This window comes from Paroedura picta, chromosome 14, assembly GCF_049243985.1.
Source record: "Paroedura picta isolate Pp20150507F chromosome 14, Ppicta_v3.0, whole genome shotgun sequence".
In the NCBI taxonomy this organism is placed as follows: Eukaryota; Metazoa; Chordata; class Lepidosauria; order Squamata; family Gekkonidae; genus Paroedura; species Paroedura picta.
The window spans coordinates 20148265-20176177 of NC_135382.1; the positions used below are offsets into that span (position 1 = coordinate 20148265).

Below are 27913 nucleotides of genomic sequence, written 5' to 3' on the forward strand. Positions count from 1 at the left end.
TTTCTCTGGCATTATCAACAGCACCCTCTAAGCCAGGGGTAGTCAAACTGCGGCCCTCCAGATGTCCATGGACTACAATTCCCATGAGCCCCTGCCAGCGAATGCTGGCAGGGGCTCATGGGAATTGTAGTCCATGGACATCTGGAAGGCCGCAGTTTTACCCCTGCTGTAAGCAATGAGTATTGTTCAAATTTCTGCAGTACAGCAAAATGATGGGATCGCTGGCATTTTCTGCACATCTCCATTTCCTGGGGCCGAAGACATTTCTGCCCTGCCTGTGCATGTTCAGAGTAATCGCCTTAATACTCTGCTCTGACGAAACAGCCCTCTTCCGCTTTGTCTGAGTAAGTTTCTTCTACCACAAGATATGATTCATCCTATGAAGCTTCCCAGTAAATGTTCCCTTTCCATGCAGGAATATTCAAAGAGAACATGAATTATTTTTATAAAATGGAGGTGGGGAAGGAGGGTTGCCAACTGCCTGGATTTAAAAACACCCTACCCCTTTTGTTCTGGACTGTATATATCGGGGGGTTTGTTCGCAGCTGTTCAGTTTGGTGTATGATGAGCTGAGATCGCTGATAAAGATCCCAGTGCTTCTGTGTCCCTTGACCCATGGATTCGACACAAGTTATTTCTAGCTTTAGGCGAACAGCAAGCAAAAGTGAAGAAAGGTGATGTGGTAAAAGCAGGAGCAGGGCTGGGGACAGATAAAGGAACCTGTAACAGGGACGATAAGAGAAGCTGGAAAGCCAGTGCTCCTGAAAGGCTGCTTAAATGTCAGCATGGCAAAGATGTACCTTAATAGGCAATATTGGGATTATGAAAACAAAGTTAATAATAATTTAACTGATTTCTAGACCATCCCTATTGGCATGGCTGTCTTAGGGCAGTTCACAACACTGTTAAAATACAGAACAATTATTAATACATTTAAAATGGATAAATAATGTCCATCAGGTAGGCAGCTGGCGATATCCTCATGCTTATGTCATGATGGGTCCCTGCACAGGCCCCCTTTGGGTCAGCAGAATGTCTAACAGCCTAATGCTTATGCACGTACCCCAGACATTTGGGGTCATTGTTCCCTGGAGCCCCCTTTGCTCTTATTGAGTTCTGTTACCATTTGGGTAACCTTGTTATCATCACCCATTTTCGACCCCGGAATTTGACCTCTGCAGGGCTGGGCTCGGCTTGTAGGGCTGGCGCGGCCTCCTTTCATTTTCTGTCCCCGAAAGGACGAGGTCGGGGTCCAAGCACGCTTCATTCCGGGGAGAGGCCTTTGCATGCATGCCCGCTCCTTCAGCTCCGGCTTCCCCCTCGCCCCCGTTCCCAAAGCATCTTCCCACTGCCGGTCTCCTGCATCCCTCGGGGCAGACATCGCGGGGCCCCTATCCCGCGCCACCGCCCAGCCACCGCCGCCCACTCCCCGCTTGCAGAAAAGGGGTCTGGGCTCTGCATCCGCACGGGCGTCGAGCCCGGAGGCTGTGACGCCCAAAGCAGTTGTCTGCGGCAGGATTTCCAGGGAAACGACATAGGGTAGTCAACCCGTGGTCCTCCAGATGTCCATGGACTACCATTCCCATGAGCCCCTGGCAGCAAACGCTGGCAGGGGGTCATGGGAATTGCAGTCCACGAACATCTGGAGGACCACGGGTTGACTACGCAGACGCCGAAACGCTTCCAGCAGGACTCCCTCGCCAGCGCCGCGAGGACACCCCCCCCCCCCGGACTCTCCGGGCAGCCAACCACGCCCCTCATCAGCCCAGCGCGCTCCGCGGCGGCGCACTGGAGCCCGGGGATGCCCATCCCTCCACCCCACTCGCCGCGGTGGACTACAAGGCCCGCGAAGCCTTGCGCAATCCCGGCAGCCCGGCCGTTCATCCGCAGCGCCCGGTGCGGCCCCCGAACTACAACTCCCAGCGTCCCCCGTCTTTTCTCCCCCCCCCCCCTGCCGCCGCCGGGGTGGGAGTGCCTGCTGGAACGACGGAGGATGGAGCTCGGAGGGTGGCGGGGCCGGGATGCCCAGCCGGGCAGGGAGGCGGCGGCGCAGCGCGAGGAGGAGGAGCCCCGCTGAGGGTCGTCGGCCGGCCAGCCCGAGCGCGCAGCATGGTGCCCGCCGCAGTCTCCCGCCGCAGGAGGTACTGGGCTGGCTGGGCGGGCGGGCTCGAAGGTCGCCTTTGCTTCGCGCGCCCTGCTGGCTGCGCCCTGGGGCGGACTGGAGCGCTGCTGCCCCCCCGGGGCCGGGCCTGTGGCGGGGCAGGGCAGCTCGGGTGGCCGGCGTTTGGCGGCCGCCGGCGGTCTCGCGGGCCCCAGCAGACCCTCCTGCGCCGAAGGAGCCGCGCGGGCGCCGCGGCAGAAGTTGGCGCCAAGGTTGGGAGTCGCGAGCCGGGCAGCTGCGGCCGCCGGCCTCGGGGGGACGCGGGAGGCGCCTCGCGGGCGGTCTTGGCAGGCAGAGGGTGGCGGAGGGGAGGGGGAGAGAGGAGAAGAGCGGCCGAGCCCTTTGTTCTCTCCTGTCAGTCTGGGCTTTCCGGCTCCTTTCTGCTCCCTCCAAAGCGCCCAGAGCAGCGCCCGCGGTTCTCAACCTTTAACTTCACAACACCCCTGTGAGGTCGGCTCGGCTGAGCGAGGGGAAGGGAGTTTCCTACTGGCGCCTTCCAGAAGAGAGGGACGGCCGGAGCTGCTCCCCTTGGGCCGTTTGGGGCTTGATTTTGCCGAGCCTCAGCGCTGCTGGGTGGGCTGGGGGCTGCCCCCATTCTGCAGGGGGATGCATTTCTCTGGGTAGGGGCAGAATGTGCCCTGTGGTGCCCCTGCCAGGTAGACCCATCCGCTTTCAGGATTAGCCCATATCTTTGGAGTCCTGTCATACACAGAGCTTTAGGGTGGCAAATAGAGTATAAGGCCCATCCGCTAAACACAATAGCGTGCTCTGCACATGGGACTGATTCTCCACCCAGGCCGTTGAGGAGTGCCTGTGGGGTGCCGGCAGCTTTGAGGGAGCCAGCAGCGTGGGAAACAGTGAGTGCTCTTAGGGCTAGCCCTTGTGGCTTGCTTGCTTTTCTCCCTGTGTCTAGTCAGGTACAACCACTGTCTCCCCTCCACACGCCCCTGCTCCCTGGCATTCTAGCCTCTTCGCAAGTAGATGTTGCATTTGTTGGGTAAAAGGTAAAGGTATCCCCTGTGCAAGCACCGGGTCATGTCTGACCCTTGGGGTGACGCCCTCTAGCGTTTTCATGGCAGACTCAATACGGGGTGGTTTGCCAGTGCCTTGTGGGGTATCTTGGCCCGAATGCCTGTCCTGCTGTAATCTGTGTGAATATGCAAGCATTGGCTCTTAGCACTTCTTTGTCACAAATGGAACTATATAATTGTCTTCTCTCCATTCCTCTGTTCTCTCACCCCAAGTTGCCCTGCTGGTCCCTCCTGCTGGGATAGCTTCCTCCCAACTGTGGCCAGCTAGACATTTCAGGGAAAGCCCACAGGCAGGGTTTTGGCACGTGGCAATACATGGCTTGAGAATGTAGAGAAGCCCTTTAATTCTGCGGCTGACAGTTCTTGGTAAGCCAATTCATGGAGAAAAGGGGGAATTTGAGAGGTTTAGGAACAGGATAAAACCCACATCCAGTTGCACCTTAAAACCTAACCATGTGTATTTCAGAACAAATTTGATTCCAGTGGTACCTTTAAGACCAGCCAAGTTTTATTTAAGGTGTATGCTTTCATGTGCATGCATATTTCGTCAATCCACATGAAAGCATATATCTTGAATAAAACTTGGTAATAAAGGTGCCATTGGACTCAGACTTTGTTTTGATTCAGACCAACGCAGCTAGACACTTGAATCCGTGTTCATTTCACTGTAAGTTTTTATCAATCAGGGGTGTGAAGAACTCGACTGCAGACAACAATGTGCCCCTGTCATACCCGGTTGTCAAACCGGTCCTGGCCCCAACCTTGTTCTAGGCTGAATGTAGGATGATGCGCTGGCTGCTATATCTCGCCTTCATCCAACTCTGGCATTCTGCGTTTACAGTATTGTCAGCTCAGTGTTCTCCCTGTTACAATTGCCCTGACGCAGGTAGCCTGATCTCATCAGAATTTGGAAGCTAGACAGAGTCGGCCCTGGTTAGTAGTGAGATCAGAAGCAACCAGTCAGTACAGAAGCAGACAAGAGAGCCTCTTAAATAAATCTTTATTTTTATAACCTGCCCTTCCTGTCAGATTTGGGGCAGGGAGCATCAGATCAATAAAATAGCCTTACGTAACATTAAAATAGCATCCCAAAACAGTGAAAAATTTCTCAGCTGCTCTGATATATCCACCAATTTAGTTGCATGCTGAGGAGGGCTCTGTTATTTGGATGGTAGATTTTTCTCTTGAGGTTTGAATAGGTGTTTCAGTGGGGAGGCCAGTCAATTAGATGTTACGGGTGTTCTATTCCCAGACTCAACCAATAGCTCAGTCTTACAGGCCCTGCAGAACTGGTGAAGGTCCTGCCGGGCCTGGTCTGCTAGATTCCACCAGACTGGGTCCAGGGTGCAAAAGGACGTGGCCCTGGTTGAGACCAATTTCACCTCTCTGGGGCCTGAGCAAGCTTTGGTCCACTAGCCATAGTGCTCTTCGGGGGATGTAATGGGAGAGGCAGTCCTACAGATACAGCAGCCCCAAACTTGCCTTGAAAACCCTACCGGGTTGCCATAAGTCAGCTTCAACAGTGATACTTTCCGCTATCAGCAAGTACATTTAATGGGGTGTATTCTTGTCTAGCAGAAGGTGGGGAATGTGGAGGGTTTATTTGAATAACAGGGTTTGCTTGTTAGCAGGAGGGATTTTTGAGTTGGGTTGAAAGCTGGGTCAACTTAAACCTCAGCAGATGGGCCACTGTTGGCCTATGAGGACCCCAGCAGAATACATATTGGCCAGAAGTAGTTTGTGTCCAAGTCGATCGGTCTGAGAACCCGGGAGTACTTTAGTTGCATTGTTCCAGTGAAGAGCAGGCGTTTTGGGTAGATCTCTAAGGTGCCAAAGCACAGAACGTATTCAGGGAAATGGGGAAAATCAAGTTAGGGCAGGGCATCGCTAAAAAGCTTCTGGCTTTCCTGGGCAAGGAAGAGGGAGGGCCAAAATCTACATTGGCTGCCAAGATGTGCTTGAGTCTACTTGTAAAACATAATGTGAAGTTGGTGATGTGCCTGAGTGTGTGTTAAATTATGTCCAAAAGAGATTGCTACACTGACATAGAGATTGTTTGGTTTTCCCCTCCCATTGTTTAGTGGGTTTTGGCAGGAGGAGGGCCAGCTTTGGCAACACTGCCTGAAAGGTCGGAACACAATAAAATCAGAGTCCAGTAGCACCTTTAAGACCAACAAAGATTTATTCAGGGTGTGAGCTTTCTAGTGCAAGCACCCTTCCTCAGACTTCCAAGCTTTGCTGGTGCTCTTGGCTGGAAAGCTCTCTCGTTCTCCCTTATTGGTGTGTCTTGGAGAAGTTACCATCCTTTGCTCTAATTTAATTTTGATGAAATTTTGCAAGTCGATAAACTAAGAATCTGAATTTGGAATTCCCTCTGCTCCAGCCCCCCTGTTTCTTGCTGTGACTTGATGGTGCCACAGAGAAAGGATTCAGGGTTGCCCTCACATTGCCGCATCATTTCTGGAGTGAACTGGAAGTGGCATCACTCCATTGGTTCTTGAATCTCTCTTCTTGATCTCTCTTTTATAACTTTTTAAAAATTAAAAATCCTTATTTAAAAAAATGTTTTAAGTGCAACTGCGAAGAACATTGGGGGAAGTTTGGGTTGAATTTGCTAGAAATTCCAGGCTACAGATTTGTAAGGTGCTCTAATAGAGACTAGGGAAGAGGTACTAAAGTGGTTGCAGAGGGGCACGGAACACTCTTTTTGAAGCAAGAGGCATATGAACCTGTTCTTTTGCATTTAACAAAAGCAGCACCGCAAGACCTGGAGCTTGAGAATAACAAAATAATTGTCAAAGTGGCAGTGTGACAGTTTCCCTTCCTGCCGTAACCTAACATCCTGCTCATGCTGTGCCAGTGATAAGGAGCAGAAACGCTTACCAAATGAAAACAACGGCTTCTTGGCAGTCTTGCATCCGTTGCACTTCTTGGAGCAGTTGAAATGTCCTGAATTGTGGCATATCTGTTTGCAGCATCAGCATAACACACCTGCAGTGCTGGCACAGCATGCCAACACCGTTCTTTGCAAGTGTGGCAAGTCCATGCCTTTAGTACAGTTGACTTGCAGAGCTTAACAGTGATCTGCGTTGCCAAGACCATTCTATCTATATTGTGCACTTTCTCCCCTTCTCTGCTCTAGACAATCTGGAACCTTTTTACTGTGTTTGTCCGTCCATGGTGAACATCCTATTATGGGGCACATCTTGACTGTTAGAAAGTATGTGAATCACTACTTCTTACCAGTTCAGAGCCTGATCAGTCTAATAAGTTGGTAAAGGGATATGCATATGTACCTACTTGCCTGTTTCTAGTGGAGAAATGCATCAGGCCGTCTGCAGAGTTCTTCCATTCCACCCCCCAATCAAGCACCCATTGTATTCCTGAATGCAACGGGCTTGTTCCTTGGTGTTTTAAATAAAATCTGGAATTCCTTGGGTAGCCAGTCCCATATTGTAAGGAATAAGAGGGTCGAACGTAAATGCATTAACCATACCACACTGCAAAAGCTTTTCAAATAATCGATGTGAATATGCCACAGAATCAGCTAAGATCAATTCCCAATAAGTAACCAAAGTGTGGCCACATGGTGAGTTAGACAACAACAACGACAACAACAAAAGGACTGGTATTTTGTGTAAGATCAGATTCCCAACAGAAATGCTTGTGTCACAGTAGATTTTCTGTTGATAAAGCCTATTTTTACCAATGGCTTGAATGTGAAACAACCCCGAGAGAAGCTGGAGGTGACAACCAAAGGGCACCCAAGCAACCAGAAAACATCCTCTTGTAAATTATGATGCAGCACTGTTTTGGGTCAGTGTTCCTGAGTAGCCTCAAACAGGTGGCTACCCTGTTTGCAAAGCTACTCAGCTTTGGTGTCAGTCTGGACTTGTCTTTCTTTTGGATGAACAAGGTGCTCTGGTCTCTACAGCTGCCTTCTGTCTACTTCATCTGCTGAGCCAGCTGATGCTTCTCTTGCAGGATATGCACCTGGCTGAATTGATGTGTGCATGTGTGCGTGTGCTTCTTAAAGTCTCCTCTGGTTGCGAGATACTTAAGTCTTACACTGGACGGCGCTGCTTTAAGAGCGGCCAAAGCCACATTGAATTGCAAATTTTATCTCTTTGCTGGGCTTGTGGGGCAAAATGTGGTAATCTTCGCAGCATAGACAGTACTTGCTTTACGCCACATGCACACTTTCACACTTTAAAAAAAAAAATCATGTTTCATAACCAACCAGCTCCACCCTTCCCTATATTTTTGAGAAGTTTTCAAAATGAGCATACTCTTCCAGTGGTTCTGAACGGCTAATATTGTCTAACATTGTGAAACCATCTAGTAAATGTTCCTGTTCTTTTATATTGTGCAGAAAAGACTTTTATGAAAGTTCTTCCTCCACCCGGTACAAACCATTTCAGGACTATTGGGTCACATACCAAAAAGGTTCAGGCTGCCCCAATCTTGTCAGATCGCAGAAGCTAAGCAGGGTTGTCCCTGGTTATTTGAATGGGAGGGTGCCAACATGGGGGCAGGCAATGGCAAGCCACCTCTGAACATCTCTTGCCTTGAAGGTCCCATGAGGTCACCATAAGTTAGCAGTGACTTGGTGGCACTTTCCACTACCATCATCAATATACAATACAATACAATACAAAAACCTTTAATGGCATCCACACCATCAATAATATAGAAAGAGTCAAGATTAAAATGAGAACCACTGGATAAAACTGCTGGTTGGCTTTCTATCATACTTTGATCATAACCTGGGGCCCATTGAAGGGTTAGATGCAGATTAAATTGGCAGTTTCCACCAGTTTTCCCTTTCCTACTGCAGACCTCCCTCCCCCAAATGTCATTCTTCAGGGTATCCTGTCTCCCAAGAGCAGTATTTTATGGAGCTCAATCAAAGTGGGGTAGGCCAACTGTGTATTCTGTTGATGCAAAGTTTAGTCTCTGCCCAAGCCCAAATAGCTTGGGGACAGATCTTGCTCTGTTGGCTACCAATTTCCATCCTTTGTCTAGTGTCCAGAACAGGAGGTGGCTGTTGTTCTGGGTTCTGAACCTTGAAGCTTATATGATGTAACTTTCATGGTGTAACTTTCAATTTTTCACAGTCATAGTAGTTCAGCAGTGGAATAGGCTGCCTGAAGAGGTGGTGAGCTCCCCTCACTGGCAATCTTCAAGCAAAGGTTGGATACATTCTTTTCTTGGATGCTTTAGGATGCTTTGGGCTGATCCTACATTGAGCAGGGGGTTGGACTAGATGGCCTGTATGGCCCCTTCCAACTCTATGATTCTATGATTCTATGATGTAGTCCTCCTGGGGTGGGTGTTTTGTTTTTGATTTTATTTTTTGCACTCATTTGAAATTAAAGCATCCCTGAATGTTCACGAGGGAGATCTGTGGCTTTACTGGGGTTGGTGGTAATTCTGGATGCTCTTCCAACGCGGCTTCAGTTGTCCACATATTGCTACTTCCAGGCATTGCTAGATATACTCCTGCAGAGATCACAATAGAAAAGGCGACACTGGCTTCTTTCTGATTCACACCCAAATGACATATGCATGAGTTGTGGAAATGAAGGTGGCGCTGGGACAGCAGCTGGTTCCCAGTCACAGCCAGACATGACATTTCAGCAAAACTTAATTATCGTTTTCGATCAGGAGCATTGCTGGGTATGATGCAGGGCTTCACTGAGTCCCATGGCAAAGAGGTGGTTGATGCTGATGGTAAAAATTGCTTCCTGGGGAGTTTACAAGAACCTCCCCTGGTTTTGCTCTGAGCTCCTTCAGGAAAACAGAAGTATTAGCAAAAATACAACAGTCTTCTTGCAATGTTCTTTAAAGTGTTCAGCCTTTTCTGCCTCCGCCCCAGTAGCATAAAACAATGTGTGTGTGTGTGTGGGGGGGTTCTCCTTGCAGAAGCTGTTTACTTATTTAAAAGTTGCACTAGCTGCTTCTGGTGATTTTTCAAAGTGACTTACAGCAAAATAAAATACAACGAGCATAAAAACAGGGCTAAAACTACAAATAATTAAAAGATGAGCCCAGTCGTGTTTGCTTGAGAACAGCCTCAGTATAAAGCAAGCAGGGCTATAGAACCCCGAAGCCGGCTTGAAGCGACGACGTCAATTAAAATCACTGGGAAAACAGGTTTTTGGACTTGCTGGCGAAATGTCTTTAAAAGCGGGGCCAAATGAACCTCTCCGGGCAAAGCATTCCTGCGTTCTGTTGGTTATCCTCTAAGCTGGATGATGAAAATGGCTTTGCTTTGGGACTTCTCTTGCATTTTTGGCTGCGCTCCCTGCCCTGCGTGCACAGTTGGCTGAGTTCTGCTGTGTGTGATCTGAGGGCTGTGGGCAGGCTAGCAGCAGGCAGTCAAATTGAACGAATTCTCTGCCCCTCTCCTTAATTGGCCACCTCTGCCCCAGTATCTTTCTGCTCGCAAGCGTGGCAAGGTGCTTCATCAGCTTTGCTCCAAGGTGAATTCTGGTACAGAATAAAGGAGACTTTCAGCTCTGCACTTCAACACTTCCTACTGCTCATGGATCTCTGGTGAGTGTGCAGCCTTTGTTCCAAAAGCCTAGAGGTTTTTTATGTCAGTACTGTATTTACCTGGGTCTTTTGTAGCTTAGTTTTGCTGCTTTTCTGAAGCGGTCCTAGTAGCAAGGATTCTCCTTTCGGGTTATTGTTGCTCCCCTCCCTCTACTTCCACCCTGTCCTCTCAGCTTTTCTCCTTCGCGTTGCATTTATCAGTACAGCAGCGGAATAGGTGCAGTAGCGGAACAGCAGCATAATAAATTGGCTTTCCGCCTATACCGTATATGTGGCCAGAATTGCATCAGTCTTCAGAAACTGTGCATGTTCATGAGGACTATAAATTTGCTTTTTATATGGTCTAAAACAGTGGTCCCCAACCTTTTTATCACCGGGGACCACTCAACACTTGACAATTTTACTGAGGCCCGGTGGCGGGGGGGGGGGTAGTTTACTCCTCCACTCTCAACCACTGCCCTAACGCTCTCTGATCGCTATGGTAATGTTTAAACATCCCTTCAAAATAAGATACAGACACGCCACAACAATGAACATAAGGAACATTTTATTTTCATGGAAATTTTAACTCATGACAATGACAAATCAATGGGAACCCTGAGCTTGTTTCTCTGCAACGAGATAGTCCCATCTGGGAGTGATGGGAGACAATGACACTCGAAGTGTGTTGTAAAGGGCCGGGGGGGGGATGAAGTAAAGGGCCGGGGGGGGGGGAGAAGGCGTCCTTCGCGGCCCACCTCCAATTAGTCGACGGACCACATGGGACTGTCATTTCTTGTAATGAACTAGGTTTCATATTCAGTGTGAAATATGCACCACCATTCCATGTTAAATTGGCATGATGTCCCCTTATATCCCATTTTTCTCCTCACTGGGCACCCAAAAGCAGTTTGTAACATCGCTCTCTCCTCTTCCCTTTTATTCTCACGACTTGTGAGGCAGGTTAGGCTGAAAGAGGGTGACTGGCCCAGAGTGAATGAGCTTCCACAACAGAGTAGGGATTTGAATGTGGGTCTTCTGAGTCCTAATTCAACCCTCTGATCTCTACCCCATGCTTATAGCTCGTGCACATTTTAATTAGGCCTTTTTTGTGGTCAATACACAAAATACACATGGACAACTAGCTAGTACTTAAATCTAGTTGTATGTTTTTCAGATGTTACTGTCTTGGCTATTGAACTAACAATGTTAAAGGTCCAATGGGAAAAAATATTGCTCCACATTGCAGAACGAAGGCTGTCCCTCATGTTGCTCAGTGAATCTAAACAAGGACCACTTTACTGCTTACATATAACATTAAGAAGCTACAAACCTAACATTAACTTTTTACAATGTACCAATCTGGAAGGAAATTATGACTAGTTGGCATGGAAAATCTTAGAGATTGGATTAACTGTAGCCTTTTATGTTAGGGATTCATCTATGGCTTTGTCCAACTGCCAAAACACTTCTGTTCCATAGGAGCACAACAATTAAAGGAATTACTGTACTAAAGAAGTTTCTCAACCCTTACGTCTGCTGACATATGGTGGTAAACAAATAGGCTTTGAGAATTGTTCTGCTGCATGGGAATGTCAGCTAGGATTCTTCATGCCAAGTGTTGGCAGAAGAATGGAACTCCCCCAATTGTAGTATAAGGAGTATAAGACTGTACAGCAGAGGTAGTCAAACTGCGGCCCTCCAGATGTCCATGGACTACAATTCCCAGAAGCCCTTGCCAGCATTTGCTGGCAGGGGCTTCTGGGAATTGTAGTCCATGGACATCTGGAGGGCCGCAGTTTGACTACCTCTGCTGTACAGTAATACTAAATTTGTAAACATCATAAGACATTTCTTTTGGAGACTAAAGTCTAAGCTGTTTTGTTTGAATTGACAACTTTTTGTAACAAAATGCTTTTATAACAATTTGTCATGTGTTTTATTATAACGTGCCTGGGTATATCTACTTTTGCAAGTTATATTCCCATGTTTTTTAAAAAGAAAAAAATTTGAAAATACATTCCCTAGCAGTAAGTGATTTACCCAGACAAATGTGTCATTAACAGAGTTCTCACAATGCATACCTTTATGAGATAATGAAGAGATGGTTTTTATATGCCGCTTTTCTCTTCCTGAAGGAGTCTCAGAGCGGCTTACAATTGTCTTTATTTTCCTCTCTCCACAACAGACACCCTGTGAGGTTGGTGAGGCTGAGAGAGCCCTGATATTACTGCTTAGAATCATAGAATCATAGAGTTGGAAGGGGCCATACAGGCCATCTAGTCCAACCCCCTGCTCAACGCAGGATCAGCCCTAAGCATCCTAAAGCATCCAAGAAAAGTGTGTATCCAACCTTTGCTTGAAGACTGCCAGTGAGGGGGAGCTCACCATCTCCTTAGGCAGCCTATTCCACTGCTGAACTACTCTGACTGTGAAATTTGTTTTCCTGATATCTAGCCTATATCGTTGTACTTGTAGTTTAAACCCATTACTCATTGGTCCGAACAGCTTTATCAGTGCTGTGGTGAGCCCAGGGTCACTCAGCTGGCTGCGCGTGGGGGAATGGGGAATCAAACCCAGTTTGCCAGATTAGAAGTCAGTGCTCTTAACCACTACACCAAGCTGTCCCAAAGGGATAGATAACAAGGTATTTCACCTTAGTTGGTTTTAATAGTTGTGTTACTCTTAATTCATTTTATTTAGAATGCTGACAAGACCATATTGGTTTGTATATTTGACATAGTCCCCCCACCAATGCTTTATTCCCCCCACCAATGCTATTCCAGTATTGATTTTGAAAAAACTGAAATAATTCTAGAGTGATCACCTTGCTATTTCTGAGATTGCCATGTCCCCCTTTTAGTTTGGTTTTTCTGAGCACATGCAATTGATGCATTAAATCATCTTGAAATGTTTTCCCCAAGCACAAATGTTTGTTGCTTCAAATGCTCATTCTTTGCCAACAGGAGATGAGTTGTAATTCCAGGGTATCCCCAGGTTCCACCCAGAGCAGTGGGTCTCAATCTGGGGGTCGGGACCCCTTTGAGGGTCGAACAACCCTTTCACAGGTGTTGTGACAGGGCGAGCAGCTTGGCCGGGGGGCACCACTGTTGCTATTCCTTTTGAAGGCGCCTGCCAATTTATATAACAATTTATAACCAATTTATATACAATCATGAACAATGGATCTTCACGCCATTGGTTAGTTTGGGTTTAATTTCTGTGAAAGAACACTTGCGTAATTTTATGGTTGGCAGTCACCACAACATGAGGAACTGTATTAAAGGGTCACAGCATTAGGAAGGTTGAGAACCACTGACCCAGCAACCCTATTCTCCCTCCCCCATCACATCCTGTAGAAATTTCCTGTCACAGTTTGCTGTTGCCACAGAAGGGTTTATACAAATGCTACTTTAGTCTGCCTGCAAACAAAGCCATTTCCTTCTTGTGTTTCTTTAAACATTCTTATCCAGATGAAATGCTACGGGTGCTTCCTAGCCACTTATTACAGTTTGTTCGAAAGTAGGGGCAAGTTGTAGAAAACCCTCCTTAGTCATTCAGCCCTAGACTGGGTTTTCCCCATCTTCTCTTTGTTTTTTGGTAGGCAAGTGCCCGAGGTCAGACTTCACGTGACATATAGTGACTGCAAAGATAAAAATTAGCTTGAAGCCATTGATCATAAAAAGAAAGGGAAATAGAGCAAGTCCGTAATGTCTTAACACCCAGTCTAAGGGAAAATTGGAGTAGTAATAAATGCAGACTTCTATCTCTGGATCTGAATTTCTGTCTCCACCTTTGGTAAATTAAGAGGCAGATAAAGTGACTTGAGAAAACCAGTTTGTCTCATGTTACCTTGATTTATGAATTCACTTGAGGAAGGAGAATCTTTAAACAACGTGATTTTTCCTTCTTTTTAAATAATCACTTTACACACACAAATGCCACAACAAGAAAACACAATGAAAGAAAACCATACAATGATCTCATGTCCAATATAGAAGTAATACCATCATATTATGGTGTTGTTCCAACCAATAAAGAACATTTTTGGATGATACAGAAGGGGGGTCAGTGGAGAAATTTCCTTTCCCATTTCCTCTATACTGCAATAGGGCCATAGAGCATTGACAATTAATTCAACTTTAGTTTTGTTCAAAAGGTATTACCATATAATAAGTGAAATCTCATTAAAAGTAAATCTCTCTAACTCTAGCCTGCCTATTTCCTTAAAAGAGGTTAAACAAGGGATTAGATGTCTCAATTGATATGCGTCATAGTAAAGAAAGATATTTGGAAAATCCCCTCCTTGAATAAAGTGTTACCTAAAATGCCCAGAAATTCGATTGAATGTTAATAGTACTCCTTTTAAAGGGTGTATAACTTCTGTCAAATTTATAAGAGATAACAGCATATTGTCCACATACATTTTGAACAGATGTTCTTTTTCTCCATATTGTGAGATAATTGTTCTTTCCCTTTAAGACCAGTGTAGTTCCTGGTGTTGCTTTAAGGTTCAGTAAATTGATAAAAGCAGATAAAATCTCGATGCCTTGAATTTTTATTTATTGAACCTTTGGGCCAATAGCTCTATGAATATGTTCAAAGTCCATTGGAGCTATCAGAGTTTCTTGTAGCAAAGAGATTAACCATTCGACATAAACTCAGGGGAATTATCCTTCCCCCAAAAAGCTCCTCCATTCCACAAGGTTATTATTGCGCCTTTTTCCATTCAGTTTCTCTGTTAATTTGTTCTTTATCACAGTATTTTCTCATTCCAGATCAGACAGCTTTCCCCCCATTTTTGTTAAACATCCTTATTAGTGGCTACCAGTGCAAAGGCTTCTGCTGCCGTAGTTTTCACATCGTTTGATTTTTTCATCAGTGTGTCCAATTTAGAGTCAAGCAAATTCACCATGCCAGCCAATATTACTGCCTTCACTGAGTCAATAACATGTGTAATATCTTTTCTCCAAGGTGATCTTTTAGTCTCAAATTCCTGGCCTGATATATCAGAAATCGCACCCTCTATTCCAGAATCGGTCTCTGCTGTGGCCATTTTCTTCTCTCAGCGTTTGGTTGACTCCAGCTCTTAGCAGAGATTTACTGGCAAAGAGGATGTAGAAATCTTTAAAACTGGCCTCGAGATGTCAAGGGAGCCAACATAGTATAGTGACTAAGGACAGTGGACTCTAAATCTGGAGAACCAGATTTGATTCCCCACTCCTCCACACACAGCCAGCTGAGTGACTTTGGTCTAGTCACAGTTCTGTTAGGCCTGTTGTCACAGAGCAGTTTAGTCAGAGCTCTCTCAGCTGCACCTACCTCGCAAGGTGTCTGTTGTGGGGAGAGGAAGAGAAAAGTGTTTGTAAACTGCCTTGGGACTCCTTCAGGTAGTGAAAAGTGGGGTATAAAAAAGCAGCTCTTCTTCTTCAAGACTGTTTTGAAGCAACGTCCGGGGTTGTTAATTCTTTAATTAGGGTGGAGGTATATATATGTTAAAAGCTTTTTTAACAAGTCATCCAAAACTCCCTGGATCTGCATCTGACTTCATGGTGCCATAATTAATTAATACTCACCTATTTGGGAAATCCTTCTAGGGCTGTCAAGAATCCCCAGGTTTTCAGGAAACCCTGGTTAAGAAAGCCTTCTGTAGACTGATCAAAAATTATGGTTCTGTAGTTTCCTTGTCAGCAGTTTTGCCTGATCAGCTAAATTCTCATGTATTCTGCTCAAGTCTCAGACATCATGTCTCCTTACCTACTTGACTATCTCCTGTTTTGATAACAGTGACCTTTTATATAGTTAATTGAAAAACCACAATTTAAATTGAGCTGTAAACCCAAGCAGCAATAATGGCATTAGTCTTATCCATGTACTACTTTGTCTATCAATAATTGTGGTGAAACAGGCTTTCTCTGGCCTGCAGGACCTATTCCACCTTGCCCTCTTAAGATTTCCCCCCACCTGGAGAGATTATGCTTTCTTGCTCGTGTAACTCACCACCAACTGACCTTTGTATGGAATTACTCACTGGGGATGGGGGGTCAGGACTCCTAGCTTCCCTTCCAAGTTCTGGGTGAAGGTGTTGCTCATTCCAAATCACCAGGTTTCATTTCTTTACAAAAAATTCAGAATTCTGGTACATTTAATATATCCTTAGAACATTTTTATTTGTGCATATATCATTCAAGTAAGGTGACCAGATTGTCCCACTTTTGGAGGGACATCTGGGGGCATCTGGCAAATTGTACTTACGTTTAAATTAAAACATTAAAACAGACAACATTTTAAAGAATAGGTTTGTATCTGCCTACAATCCATATAGGAATTGTTATTTAATGCTATAGATTGTCTTGAATAAAACTGTTCCATTGTGACCGAGCCTTGTTATATAAAACATTTTATTTAATCCAAAAGAGACAAAAAAAATATTTCATCGGAGTTACTTTCAGTTCTTCCCAAAATTCTTCCATGGGATAAATTGAAAAAACAACCACCCTTGTATAAGAGGGAGAAGAATCCGTTTTTTTCCGGGAAGGGGTGGGTGGGTTCCTGGTCCGGACATCTCTACCCATGAGTGAGTGTATGCCTGTGTTTATAAAAATGAACTTAGATGCATTCCAGCTACACTCAGGATCAAATTGCTGCCAGGTCAGCAATTTGTCTGCCAGGGCTGAAACCTGCTCCAGGTTGGCACTTTCCTCCCAGCCCAAGGCAGCGGCTGTCACTGATCTGGCAGGGAACGCTTGAATGCCTGCATGATCACCTCTTCCTGGTGCAGTGCAGCAGGGGAAATTCCGGAAGCTTTCCTGAAAACTTGCCAATTGAGGCACAGGCAAAGATCTGGCTGCAGTGTGAGCAATCTCATTTTAAGTGACAGTGGAACAAATTAACAGTGAAATATGGACTCTGGAGAGAACACAGCAAGACGGTGGGCATGCTAAAAAAACCCGGTGCCTTGCTCGGAGTTTCCCCAAATTTCTAATAGTCAAGGAACTTTGTTATTGCTGGGTTTAAAATCAGGAGCATTTATTCCTAGATATTGCAACAGTCAGAACTTCTGTCTCTCTCTCTCTCTCTCTCTCTCTCTCTCCTCTTCACACGCATGTGTTTCTGCAGCGTGAAATGATGCCATACTCAGAGTACCAAGTTCTGGAGTGGTGGTGAGACCAGATGGAGGGAAAGCCCTTTCCACATTGAAGGCCGAAGACAGGAGGATGCTAGGATACCCAGTTGTCTGTTTTAGGTTAAGGCCATTTTCTCTGTTTAATAATATAATATAGTAAAAATAATATAATACAAATCTTTATTCTTATCTCCTGACCTTCCTGGTAGCTCAGGGTGGGTTTCAATGTACTAATATAAATGTAATATAAATATTATTTAAAACATTCTACGGCCCCACTTCAATAAAATTTGGGGGTTCCAGTTTTTTCGGGGGGTGTGTGTGTCAATATTCCTTCTATTCTATTGGCGATTAGGTCAGTTCTTCTTGATGTATCTGGTGTTTCGTCTGGCCTCAGCTGTAGGCCTGGTGGAACAGCTGTCTTACAGGTCCTGGGGAACTAATTGAGGTCCCACAGGCCCTGCTTTCCTTCAGCAGATCATTCCACCAGGCCGGGCCCAAGGCTGGTCTCACCTCTTTTGGGCTGGGGATCCTAAACATATTTTATTCAGCTGACCTCAGTGATCTTGGAGGGGGACATGATGGAATAGGCAGTCCCACAGATACACAGATCCTAGACCATTTACGACTTTAAAGGTTAATACTAAAACCTTGATCTGGCCTCCAGTCTGGAGCCAATGCAGTTGGGAGAGTGTTGGGGTCATGTGTGCCCTCCCCACAAGGACCCTAAGCCTCTGTGTTTTCTACCAGCGGGAGCTTCCAGAGCTGTCTCAAGGGAAGGCCTGTGTAGAATGGGTTGTAGAAGTCTAGTCTAGATGTGACCATTGCGTGGATTACCCGGGCCAGGTCTGCTACTGAGAGAGAGGTCGCAAGTTGCCATGCCTGGCACGGATGGAAAAATGGGCGACGTCTGTGATCTGTGCACTTTTTTGCACAGTTCTCAATTATCTCTTCCCAGTCTCATGTTGTTTTAGAACCTCATCTGAGAAATCCCAAGCATCAACCTGGATGAAGCTCTTTTGGCAGCTAGGATATACCTGGATTTGCTGAGTCCTTTTCTTTCCATTAAGATGGTTTCTATAAGAGAGAGTGTGTGAGTACTAGGATACTTTTTAACCTTGTTGGTTGATTTGCGAGTCATCTTCATAACCAAGGAAGATGTACTTTTTCTTTAGACAAACACAAATAACCTTCGTTAAGTTACTGTAGCGGTTAGTGAAGCTGAACATTCTTTGACAGTGTTCCTCTAGTAGGGTCCCAGTAAAATGATGCAGCTGCCTCAGAATTGGTTCAGGTTAGCCAATAAGTCCTTGATGGCCCTGGCCCTGAGTTTCTTGAATAGGTGGGAGCTGATTATTTTTGATACGTTTTTTTAATTTGTTAAACATTTATTGGATGATATGACCATATATGGTTGCACTGACCTGCCCTCCCCTCCCCTCCCCTCCCAAAATGGCCAATGATGGGCCTGGAGGGGGTAGAAAGGGGAGGAGCCCCGGGTGGGTGCGTTCACAGCTATGCTTCCCAACTATATTCTTCATGATTGTGCCACTTATGGGATTCTCAAAGCCTGAAGAATATTTCAGGGGGTTCTCAATGATAAAAAATTGAGAAAGGCTGCTCTAACTGTTCTACCATGTCAGCGCTTGTTCATTCAGCATTCTTGGCTCGGTGTCTCCACTTATTCCAAGTGCATCAAGCTATTAATTCGAGCTCCCACTCATCACTTTGTCTCTTCTTGTTATTATAAAGGCCCTCTCTCTCATGCCGGCAACCATGATCTGGTACTAGTAGCATTCATATCTCATCTCTGTATTTAAAAACAAAAATTAAAGAAAGGCTATTTTCTGATGTATGATTTCTGACAGTCTTCTGATATCCACCATAAATCCAAACTGCAGTTGAAGTGTTTGGGCTTTTAAAACTTCCTCTTGGTTTCTCAGCTATATATATATCTGGGGCAACCCTGTAGGGCTTTCATGGCAAAAGATTAATACAGGTGGCTTATCATTTCCTGCTTCTGCATACCTGGTAGCCTGCCATCCAAATACTAAGGAGGGCTGAAGCTCCTTGGCCCTTGAGATCTGATGAGGTTGAACTAGCCTGGGGCATCAGGCAAAATTAACCACATTGAAACAAGCACAGCTTTGGAAAATACGTATACCTATGCAATAATCAAGAACAGTTAGAATTTTATTTTCTCTGTTTATTGCTATTATTATTACTGTTACCATTATTCGATATAGTCTCGGAGTTCGATGTATTGTTCTTTGTTTACATTCCATGTGAACTGCCCTGAGCCTTAGGGGGAGAGTGATATATAAATGCAATTGATTGATTAATACCGAAGACTGACTCACACAGCAATCTTTGCATGACACAGTCTTAGAAAAGATTTTGGGTCAATAAAGCCTACTCTTAGAAAGTATTTTCCCCATTCTAAAAAAGGGCTTTCCCATCTGATGTATTCTTCCATTTAAATTTTTGCTGCTGCACTGCATCCAATTTCTGGCTTTCTCCCCCTCTGCCTCTCAGAGGGAGTTCTGGGGTTGTCTCTGCTGCGGCTGAAACTGCAAATGGCAGCTCTTTCTTCTCCAAATGCCTCGCCTCTCCTTTTGGATATGAACGAGTGGGTGTAGGTTATAGCCGGCTGCCTTGTCTGGGCAAAAACTGCTTTGAATCTGCTTGTACAAAAGACCCGCACGAACCTCTTTTCAAGAGAGATGAGCTGATAGGAAGAACCTGTCATGTTGCCTCTGAATGGGGAGTAGGAGGAATTTGCAAGGAAGTGATTTATGGCCCAAATAAACAGGCTTTCTCTCCCTCCCAACAGGCGTAAAGGAACGAGGCTCTGGTGCTTCCTGCATTGCAGTCCCATCTAAATGCTGGACTTTCCCTTTCTGGCTTTTGCATGTTGTCAGTACCTGCTCTGAACTCTTGAGAGCCAGAGGGGATGAAAAGCACTGACATTGTAGACAGAGCTGCCATGGGTGCACCCATCTAAGTCTAGAGCCAGCTTGGTGTTATGGTTAAGAGTGGCGGCTTCTAAGCTGGTTTGAATCCCCACTCCTGCACATGTAGCCAGCTGGGCAACCTTGGGCCAGTCACAGTTCTCTTAGAGCTGTTATCTCAGGCCAGTTCTCTCAGAGCTCTCTCAGCCTCATCTATCTCATAGGGTGTCTGTTGTGGGGAGAGGAAGGGAAGGCGATTATAAGCCACTTTGAGACTCCTTTGGGCAGTGAAAAGTTGGGTATAAAAACTAACTTTTCATTGAAATCAGTGGGCTCAGGAGTGGCATAAATGTTTATTTAATTTATTTTTATTTACTTTGCATTCCACCTTTCTCAGTGAGATTCATGATGGACTATAGGATATATAAAAGTAAAGGTAAAGGTATCCCCTGAGCAAGCACCGGGTCATGTCTGACCCTTGGGGTGATACCCTCCAGCGTTTTCATGGCAGACTCAATATGAGATGGTTTGCCAGTGCCTTCCCCAGTCATTACCGTTTACCCTCCAGCAAACTGGGTACTCATTTTACCGACCTCGGAAGGATGGAAGCCTGGAAGGCTGAGTCAACCTTGAGCCGGCTGTTGGGATCGAACTCCCAACCTCATGGACAGAGCTTTCAGACAGCATGTCTCTGCCTTACCACTCTACGCCAGATATATATAGGATGCATATATAGACTGCATAACTGGTAGTCTGCTTCCCTGGAAATGCAATTTCCACGGGTTAGAAAAATCAGCTGCAGCCTCAGTGGACTTACCTTTAAAATGGGAATAATTTATGCCTTTGGCTTTTTGAGAGCATGGAACACTGCAAAGCACTTTGCAGATTAAAACTGCAAAAACGATAAATCCTGGTGATTCTTTACATTATTGCACACTTGAGAAGTCTGTCTTGCGGGATTTATGTTGCGTCAAGGACTTTAGCGGCAGGTGGGGGGGGATCTTGGATTAAATGGGCTGGAGAATAATTGCAGAGCATGTCTAGGAGAGTACAATCAGCAAAATGTCGGCAGCTTGTAAAAGTATCCCCATCTCTTTTTTCGCAATGATCGATATGCATCTTGTGGCAGAGGATTCTTTTAAGTGGATTGTTACGGGAGAAGCCCTGAATATATTGCCCATCAACTTCATTGGCTGTTCTGAGCTTCTGGTGTTACGGTCATATAAGCCTCTGTAGATCTCCACACGGTCCTCTGTCCTTCAGACTGGGAAGCAGCAATTGGGAGGAGGAGCTTTTCCTTAAAGCAAAGATGCCGCACCCCTTATCCATCTCGGTTGCCTTTTCCCTGCATCTTTAACAGTTGTGCAAGGTCCTTTCTGAGATCTGGCCCCCAGGAACTGTACTGCAGTACACGAGATGCAGCTTCCCTGGAAGTCTGTGCAAACGTGTTGCAATAGTGTCGGTTTCCTAATAATTACAAAGAGTACGTACAGAGAGTCTGCGTTTTCATCAAGTTAACCTGCCAAGGCTGCCAAGATTCCTTCCTCGGTTAGCCACTGCTAGTCCAGACCACATCCAGGTATATGCATGGTTCCTGACTCTTAACCCCCTTGCTTTATGTTTTTCCCAGTTTTCAGAGTTTCTCTTGGGGCACTTCAGTATCTGCTCTCGCTTCCAAAGACTTGGCTGCTTAACCTCTCGCTCTGGATTCCAGATCACTTACAAATGTTAAATAGCATTGGTCTTGGAGTAAAGATTCTTCAGGGATCCACTGTTTCCCTCCATTCAACTCCAGTCTATTTTTGCCTTCCTTTTTTTTTTTTTTGTGTCCCGTTGCTTCCCTCTTGTCTCTAAACTGCCCTGGCTTCAATCCAGTCCCTAAAACAGCATTTCGTGAAACCCCAGGGTTTCTTGACGGCCCTGGAAAGTTTCCAGAAAAGGTGAGAGCTAGTTAATTTTTAATATATTTTTAATATGCTAAACAGTTATCGAGTGATATGACCATATATGTTCTTGTTGATCCCCCCCCCAATGGCCAATGATGGGCCTGGAGTGGGTGGGAAGGGGAAGGGCCCTGGTGGGCATGTCCACAGCTAAGCTTCCCAACCATATTCTGCACCATTGCACCACTTCTGGGGTTTCTTGAAGCCTGAAGGATGTTTCAGGGGTTCCTCAAGGGTAAAAAAGCTGAGAAAGGCTGCTCTAAAACCTCCATGTAAAAGCATCTCTTAACTGCAGCTGAGGCAGGCTTTAGCCCAAGAATCTGGCATGCCGCAGGCAGTCAATAAAAAGTACTTTGCAAATATTGTCTGTCGACTTCCAGTTATTTGAGCACAGTTATTCTAAATCTATTTCCTGAGGCCAAGAATGCCTTGCTGGGCAGGTGGTGGCTTGCCTCTCTGACTTCATGATGTTGTCCTTTGTTACCGAGGGTCAGAGGAAAGACCCTTTCCCACCCTGAGCCCTACAGTCAGCAGGACAAGCCTAGCAGTAAAGCAAAGCTTCTGCTACGGTGTCCTTTGGATTGGTATTCATACACGTGTTACATCTTAGATCCCACCCCTCCAAAAAAATCAGTCTCCGAGCTGGAGCTTCTAACCACCTGTTGCCTCATTTTAGATCAAGAGGAAGAAGAGTTGGTTTTCATTCCCCCGCTTTTCACTGCCTGAAGGAGTCTAAAAGCAGCTTACAATCGCCTTCCCTTCCTCTCCCTACAATAGACACCTTGTGAGATAGGTGGGGCTGGGAGAGCTCCAAGAGAAACTGCTCTGTGAGAACTGCTCTAACAGGACTGTGACTAGCCAAAATAAACTGGAATTCACAGTAGACAATCCAAGATATGAGTACCTGTATGGAGTAAGCCACCCCAGATCCCTCTGAAGACCTGGAGAACAGATAGCCTTGAAACCTAGTCACAAATCCTCCTTCAAAGGGGAGAATCCATCACAAGGTGGCTAAAAGTTTGCTTGTTAGAGAACAGCAGCTTTTATATCAACACAGAGTGCCCTGGAAAACTGAAAATGTTCATCCACTAATTTATGAAAATTGTGGGATTTGGGTTTCTTTTGCCTGAGGTCTGACCTCTTTGTCTAACCTGTAGAGCAGATGGGCATTGTTGACACCTGATGACCCATATTACATCAGAAGATAAGTGAGCAGACAAGCCCCAGATGGCCTACCAGATAGTAGGAGGTATTGCAGTGATCTCGCTCAGGTGTATACAAGAACAAAATTGGCATCTAGGTTTGTTGCAGCGATCTGCATCCTGAATTTGTGCCTCCGTTGAGTGGTTTGCCTTTGTCATTGAGAAATGTTTATGTCAGAAGGTTCTTCCACCCAAGGCCTAGGAAGAGAAACGCCACTGTCCAGGAAGGTCTGCTGGTTATTAATGTTTTAGGCTGGCTGGAGGGGCAAGCTGTAGATGAGACCAGGTAGTAATCTGCTCTTATGTCCTTTGGGTTTATCCTTTAGGCTCTTCCTGGGTATTGTTCTGGTTCCGTTGATCAGTTTCTTTATTCCATTGGGTGTTTATTGTAATCCTAAGAATGTTCGTTGTGAATGGTTCAGAGGAAGAGTCCCTGGCAGAAGGTTTAGAATAAATGCACGAGTGATGGGGGGGCTTTGGGTGGTAAGGTTTAAATATGCAAAGGAGGAGCAGAGCTCCATCTGCTTAAAAATATTTTTATTTGCGAGAGAAACAACTTTGTAAAAAAGAGAAGAGAGAGAGAGTTCTAACTGTCCACCTGACTAACTGTTGTGGAGGGAAGGAAGCATACTCAAAGGATCTAGAAGCCAAACAAGACACAGGAGGATTTTTTTTTGAAAATATCAGGAAGTTCCTTATCTTATCTAAATCTGCTACATATCTCCTCAGATACCCCGTATTAAATCATGCACACCACAGGTCTTGCATATTCTGACAGCTCTTGGCTTGTAGACTATTTGGGTAAGGGGGATGTTGGTATATGGGGACCTGGCATCCATAATGGCCTAAATGGATTGGGGGGGGGGGGGCTGTGGTTCAGTTGCAGATCATCTGTTCAGCATCCCACGTTCATCCCTGGCATCTTCAGTTAAAGGGACCAGGCAGTAAGCAATGTGAAAGACCTCTGCTGAGGACTGGAGAGCTAGTTTGAGGAGACAGTACTGATCCTGGTGGACCAAAAATTCTGATTCAGTGTAAGGAAGTCATTAGTACTGACCAAGGAACTGGGCATGCTGATGCCATAGCACAAAAGTGTAGAGTGTACATAACCAGACACCCCTACAGCAATTACGCCTGAGACAACGGGGTATCCTGGGTTGCCGGGCTTATGCAACTTGGGTAGCAGGGAGGAAGGTGTTGGCTGAAATTCCCAGGGTGTGTTCATAAGGGCTGGGGAGGGCCGCAGTGAGGAAATGGGTGAAATTTCCTGTTCTCCCTCTTGCATCAGCAAAACTGCACTTCCAGAAAGAGGCGGAGCGGATGGTCTTGTCCTCATTGTACCTGGCTCCTCATGGCTGATAGTTTACACTCAGGAAAGAGACAGTGTGTTTTAGTGGTTAGTGTGCCAGGCTGGAATCTGTGAGGACCCAGGTTCAAATCCGTGCTCTGCTGTGGATAGCCTTGGTCCCGACACTCCTTCTCAACCAAACGTACCTCCTTAGGATTGTCACGTGAATAAAGTGGAGGAAGGGAGCGTGAGTGTACGGCGCCCGGAGCTCCTTGGCAATATGGCAGGGTAAAAACATACTAAATAAATCATCGCCGTCACAATAAAACATTGAAATGCTTTCTCTTCTCTCCCCAGTTTCAGGGCTCGGTTGCAGCAGCATCGTCTCTGGGCAAGCGAGCGGAGAAGGGAAAGTTGCCAAGAGATTATTTAAAAGCCTAAGCCGAGGAAGAGGGGGGAGGACGCGGCTCCGTGCCTCGCTGGGCGCCGAGTGGACAAAGCCACCGAAGGGCCGAGTGGGAGCTGCGTACACGGACTGTGGCGTGCGTGCACAGCGGGGAGCGAGAGAGCGCGTGGGCCACCCAAGCTGCAGCGGTCCCTGGGCCTTGCTACAGATGTGCAGCCGTCTCCTTGGCAACTGCAAGAAGGCCTTCTTAGAGAGGAGCCCCAGGATGGGAAGCAGCACCTTTCTGGATGCTGGCAAGGTAGTGAGGGAACGTGGCTCCTTACCTCCAAGGATGGCCTCGCTTTGATATAGGATCTTTTCTCCTCCTCCTGACATAAAGCGGGTGGAATTCATGCTAAGGAGTCAAGGAGGACATGATGTTCTGCTTCCTGTTTTATGTCCCTTTCCTCTCCCCTCTTCCCCAACCTCCCCGAAGGGAAGCTACTAGGGCAGCGATGACAGCCTAATTTCCTGTGGAAGAAAAAAAAAGAAAGAAACCTTAAACAGAGAGGGAGTCTTTGATTGTGACAGTCATGGACTGCTTTTGTTCTACAGCCAAAGCTTTGGAGTTCCCAAAAAGCTGGGGTTTGGGGTTGTGGATGCAGGAAAAGCCCAAAGGGACTGGAAGTTCTGTGTTGCACCACTATCCTTAACTGTCGAGTTATTGCAGCAAAGCGAGTCTCTGCAGCCTCCAGAGAACTCTGGCCGTGCCCTGTCGAAGCTTTGAGGAGGAGCTGAACCACTTGCCGTCTGTGACCTCTTCGCTTGGAGCGTGCTCTATGCTCTCTCTCTGCCGTAATAGAGACTGTGGACAGTGTACTGTCAGTACCAACCAGGCAGGCAGGCCAGCTGTGGAGGAGCAGCCGCCGTTGCCCCGGTGACCCTTCCCACCTCCCCTTTCCTCTCATGCCCACCATGAAGTTTTCCCTGCGTTTCTGGTTCCTGTCCACCGCTTTTCTACTAGTCTTCATCATGTCCCTCCTCTTCACGTACTCCCACCACAGCATCGCCTACCTGGACCCCAACGGGTTCAACGACCTCCATCGGGTGAAGCTGGTGCCCGGCTACGCCGGCATGCAACGCCTCAGCAAGGAAGGGCTGTTCCTGAGGAGCTGCTTCTGCCGCAGGTGCATGGTGGAGCCAGCCAATTCCGAGTGGTTCGACAGCCGCTACGACAAACGCATATCTCCGGTGTGGACCAAGGAGAACATGGACTTGCCGCTGGATGTGCAGCAGTGGTGGATGGTGAGTCCTAGGATTTCTTCCCTTGAGGTTGTGACCAAGCTGAGGGGTTTGGAGTAGCGAGGAACTTGACAAGAGGCTGTGCAAGCCAAGCTAGTCAGCCTTTTGGACTCTCATGCTCCTCCAGGTAAGTGCTGTCACGTTGCAGCCAACTTACAGTAACCCGTCATGGGTTTTTTAAGGCAAGAGATGAGCAGAGGGGGTTTGCCGTTGCTTTCCTCTGCAGAGCAGCTGGTCTCCCATACAAGTACCAACTGGGGCTGATGCTGCTTAGCTTCCACCTGGTGGAATGAGAGCCCGGAAGAGCCGAGGGCCCTGACGGAACTTTCAGAGTTCTGCGGGGCCTGTAAGACGGAGCTCTTCTGCCAGGTGTTTGGTTGAGGCCAGGATGGCGACATATTTCATCTCGGGCCCCTCCTTGAAACCTTGATGCCATATTCTGATAGAAGACCGCAGCTAGAATTATGATTTATAGTAGGTCATATTCCGTGTGATGACGCTGCGGGGTTAATTATGGTTTTAATGTTGGATTTTATTGCATTTTAATATGTTGTAAGCCGCCACAAGCCTGTGACCCCAGGAGTTGTGGCATAAAAATCTAAATAAATAAATAGAGATTTGGCTGGGCTTTGCTATTGAGGCTACTCTTAGATATTTCATACTAGCTCCTGTAGATTCCAGCTTGCAAAAGTGTACATCCACCATCATAAATGCTGATGTTATCCGATCGATCGTGTCCAACCCTTGGCAGTTCTATAAGAAAGTTTTCACTATATATTTCTGTCAATGACCGCTTCTTTGAGTTGGTTCATGGTCATCCCTGTATCGGCTTTGATTGTGCCGAGCCAGCGGATCCTTTGGTGACCACGTTTCCTTTTGCCGCTGACCACGCCAAGCATTAATGATTTTTCTAACGAATTTGATCGCATGATGTGTCCAAAGCTTTAGTCATAATATCTTGCCTTCTAATGACAGAGTTGGTTTGCTCCTCTCTAAAACTCTTATTGGTAACTTTGGCCGTCCATGGTACCATCATAAAAGGTTCACCCTTTTTCAAGAAAATTGTTTCCCCCCGCCCCATTAGATTAGTTGTATATTTCGAAATGATTGCCGTTAAAAAAGAAAGAAAACCCTTTAGCTGGGATATTATGTATTCTGTTGATGATTAATTCCTTTCCAACTCCTTCAAGGAAACAGTCCTTCAAATTCCGCTCAAGAAATGCGATCCAGCTCCTGTCTGTCACGTTTTGTGATATCATCTGACAGTTTCCCTAATAACAATTCTGCTGCCTTTGTGGTTGATGCCTCTAAAAAAGGATGCACTGCTGTTGGAAAACTCACTCTGTAAGGGCAGCCGGAGCAATCCGGATGTGGAGCTCTTTCTCCACAAGGAAAGTGAGGCATTTTAGGGCTTTTTTGAGGGGTAGAAGGTGGGAGGCAAAATTGAGGTTCTATAAAGGAGTGGTGTGGAGAGACAAGCTAACACTATAGTTTTCTTTTCCATAAGCTGTTGTGAACTAGAGCCCACTTCATGAGATGCATGTAGTATTTTAACTCTTCCTAGTTCTGTGAATCCAGTATGGTGTAGTGCAGTGGTTCTCAACCTTCCTTATGCCACGACCCTTTAATACAGTTTCTCATGTTGTGGTGACCCCCAACCATAAAATTATGCAAGTGTTCTTTCACAGACAATAACTGAAACTGACCAATGGCGTGAAGATCCATTGTTCGTGATTGTATATAAATTGGTTTTTTCTGGGGTTTCTCAGTTCAGTTCTGCCTCTTGTCCCACCATGCTGCTCGCTCTTTTTTCCCGCTGCTCCGGACAGACGAACGCTCTATCCCGATCTACCCCGCAAGGCTGTTGTGTGGATGGTGCCCCCCCCCCCCCCCCGGCCAAGCTGCTTGCCCTGTCATGAGCTCTTTGAAAGGGTCATTCGACCCCCAAAGGGTTGAGAACCACTGGTGTAATGGTTACAGTGTCCGA

The 27913-nt window shown here is 46.3% G+C and overlaps 1 protein-coding gene across 4 annotated transcripts in view; it reads left to right on the forward strand.

Moving 5' to 3' along the window:
• The first annotated feature begins 1816 nt into the window (after positions 1 to 1816).
• The window catches only part of ST3GAL2 (ST3 beta-galactoside alpha-2,3-sialyltransferase 2), a 51378-nt gene continuing 25281 nt past the window's right edge, over positions 1817 to 27913 (forward strand). Inside the window, exons 1-2 of one of the 4 annotated variants that reach the window (XM_077310673.1) lie at positions 1817 to 2141; positions 24597 to 25929. In XM_077310673.1, coding sequence (XP_077166788.1) covers positions 25591 to 25929 — 339 coding nt within the window. In that variant the 5' untranslated portion in view covers positions 1817 to 2141; positions 24597 to 25590. Of the gene's footprint in view, positions 2142 to 2224; positions 2374 to 9159; positions 9751 to 23109; positions 23238 to 24596; positions 25930 to 27913 lie in introns of those variants that run through there. The other 3 variants (XM_077310674.1, XM_077310675.1, XM_077310676.1) reach the window with 3 other exon arrangements.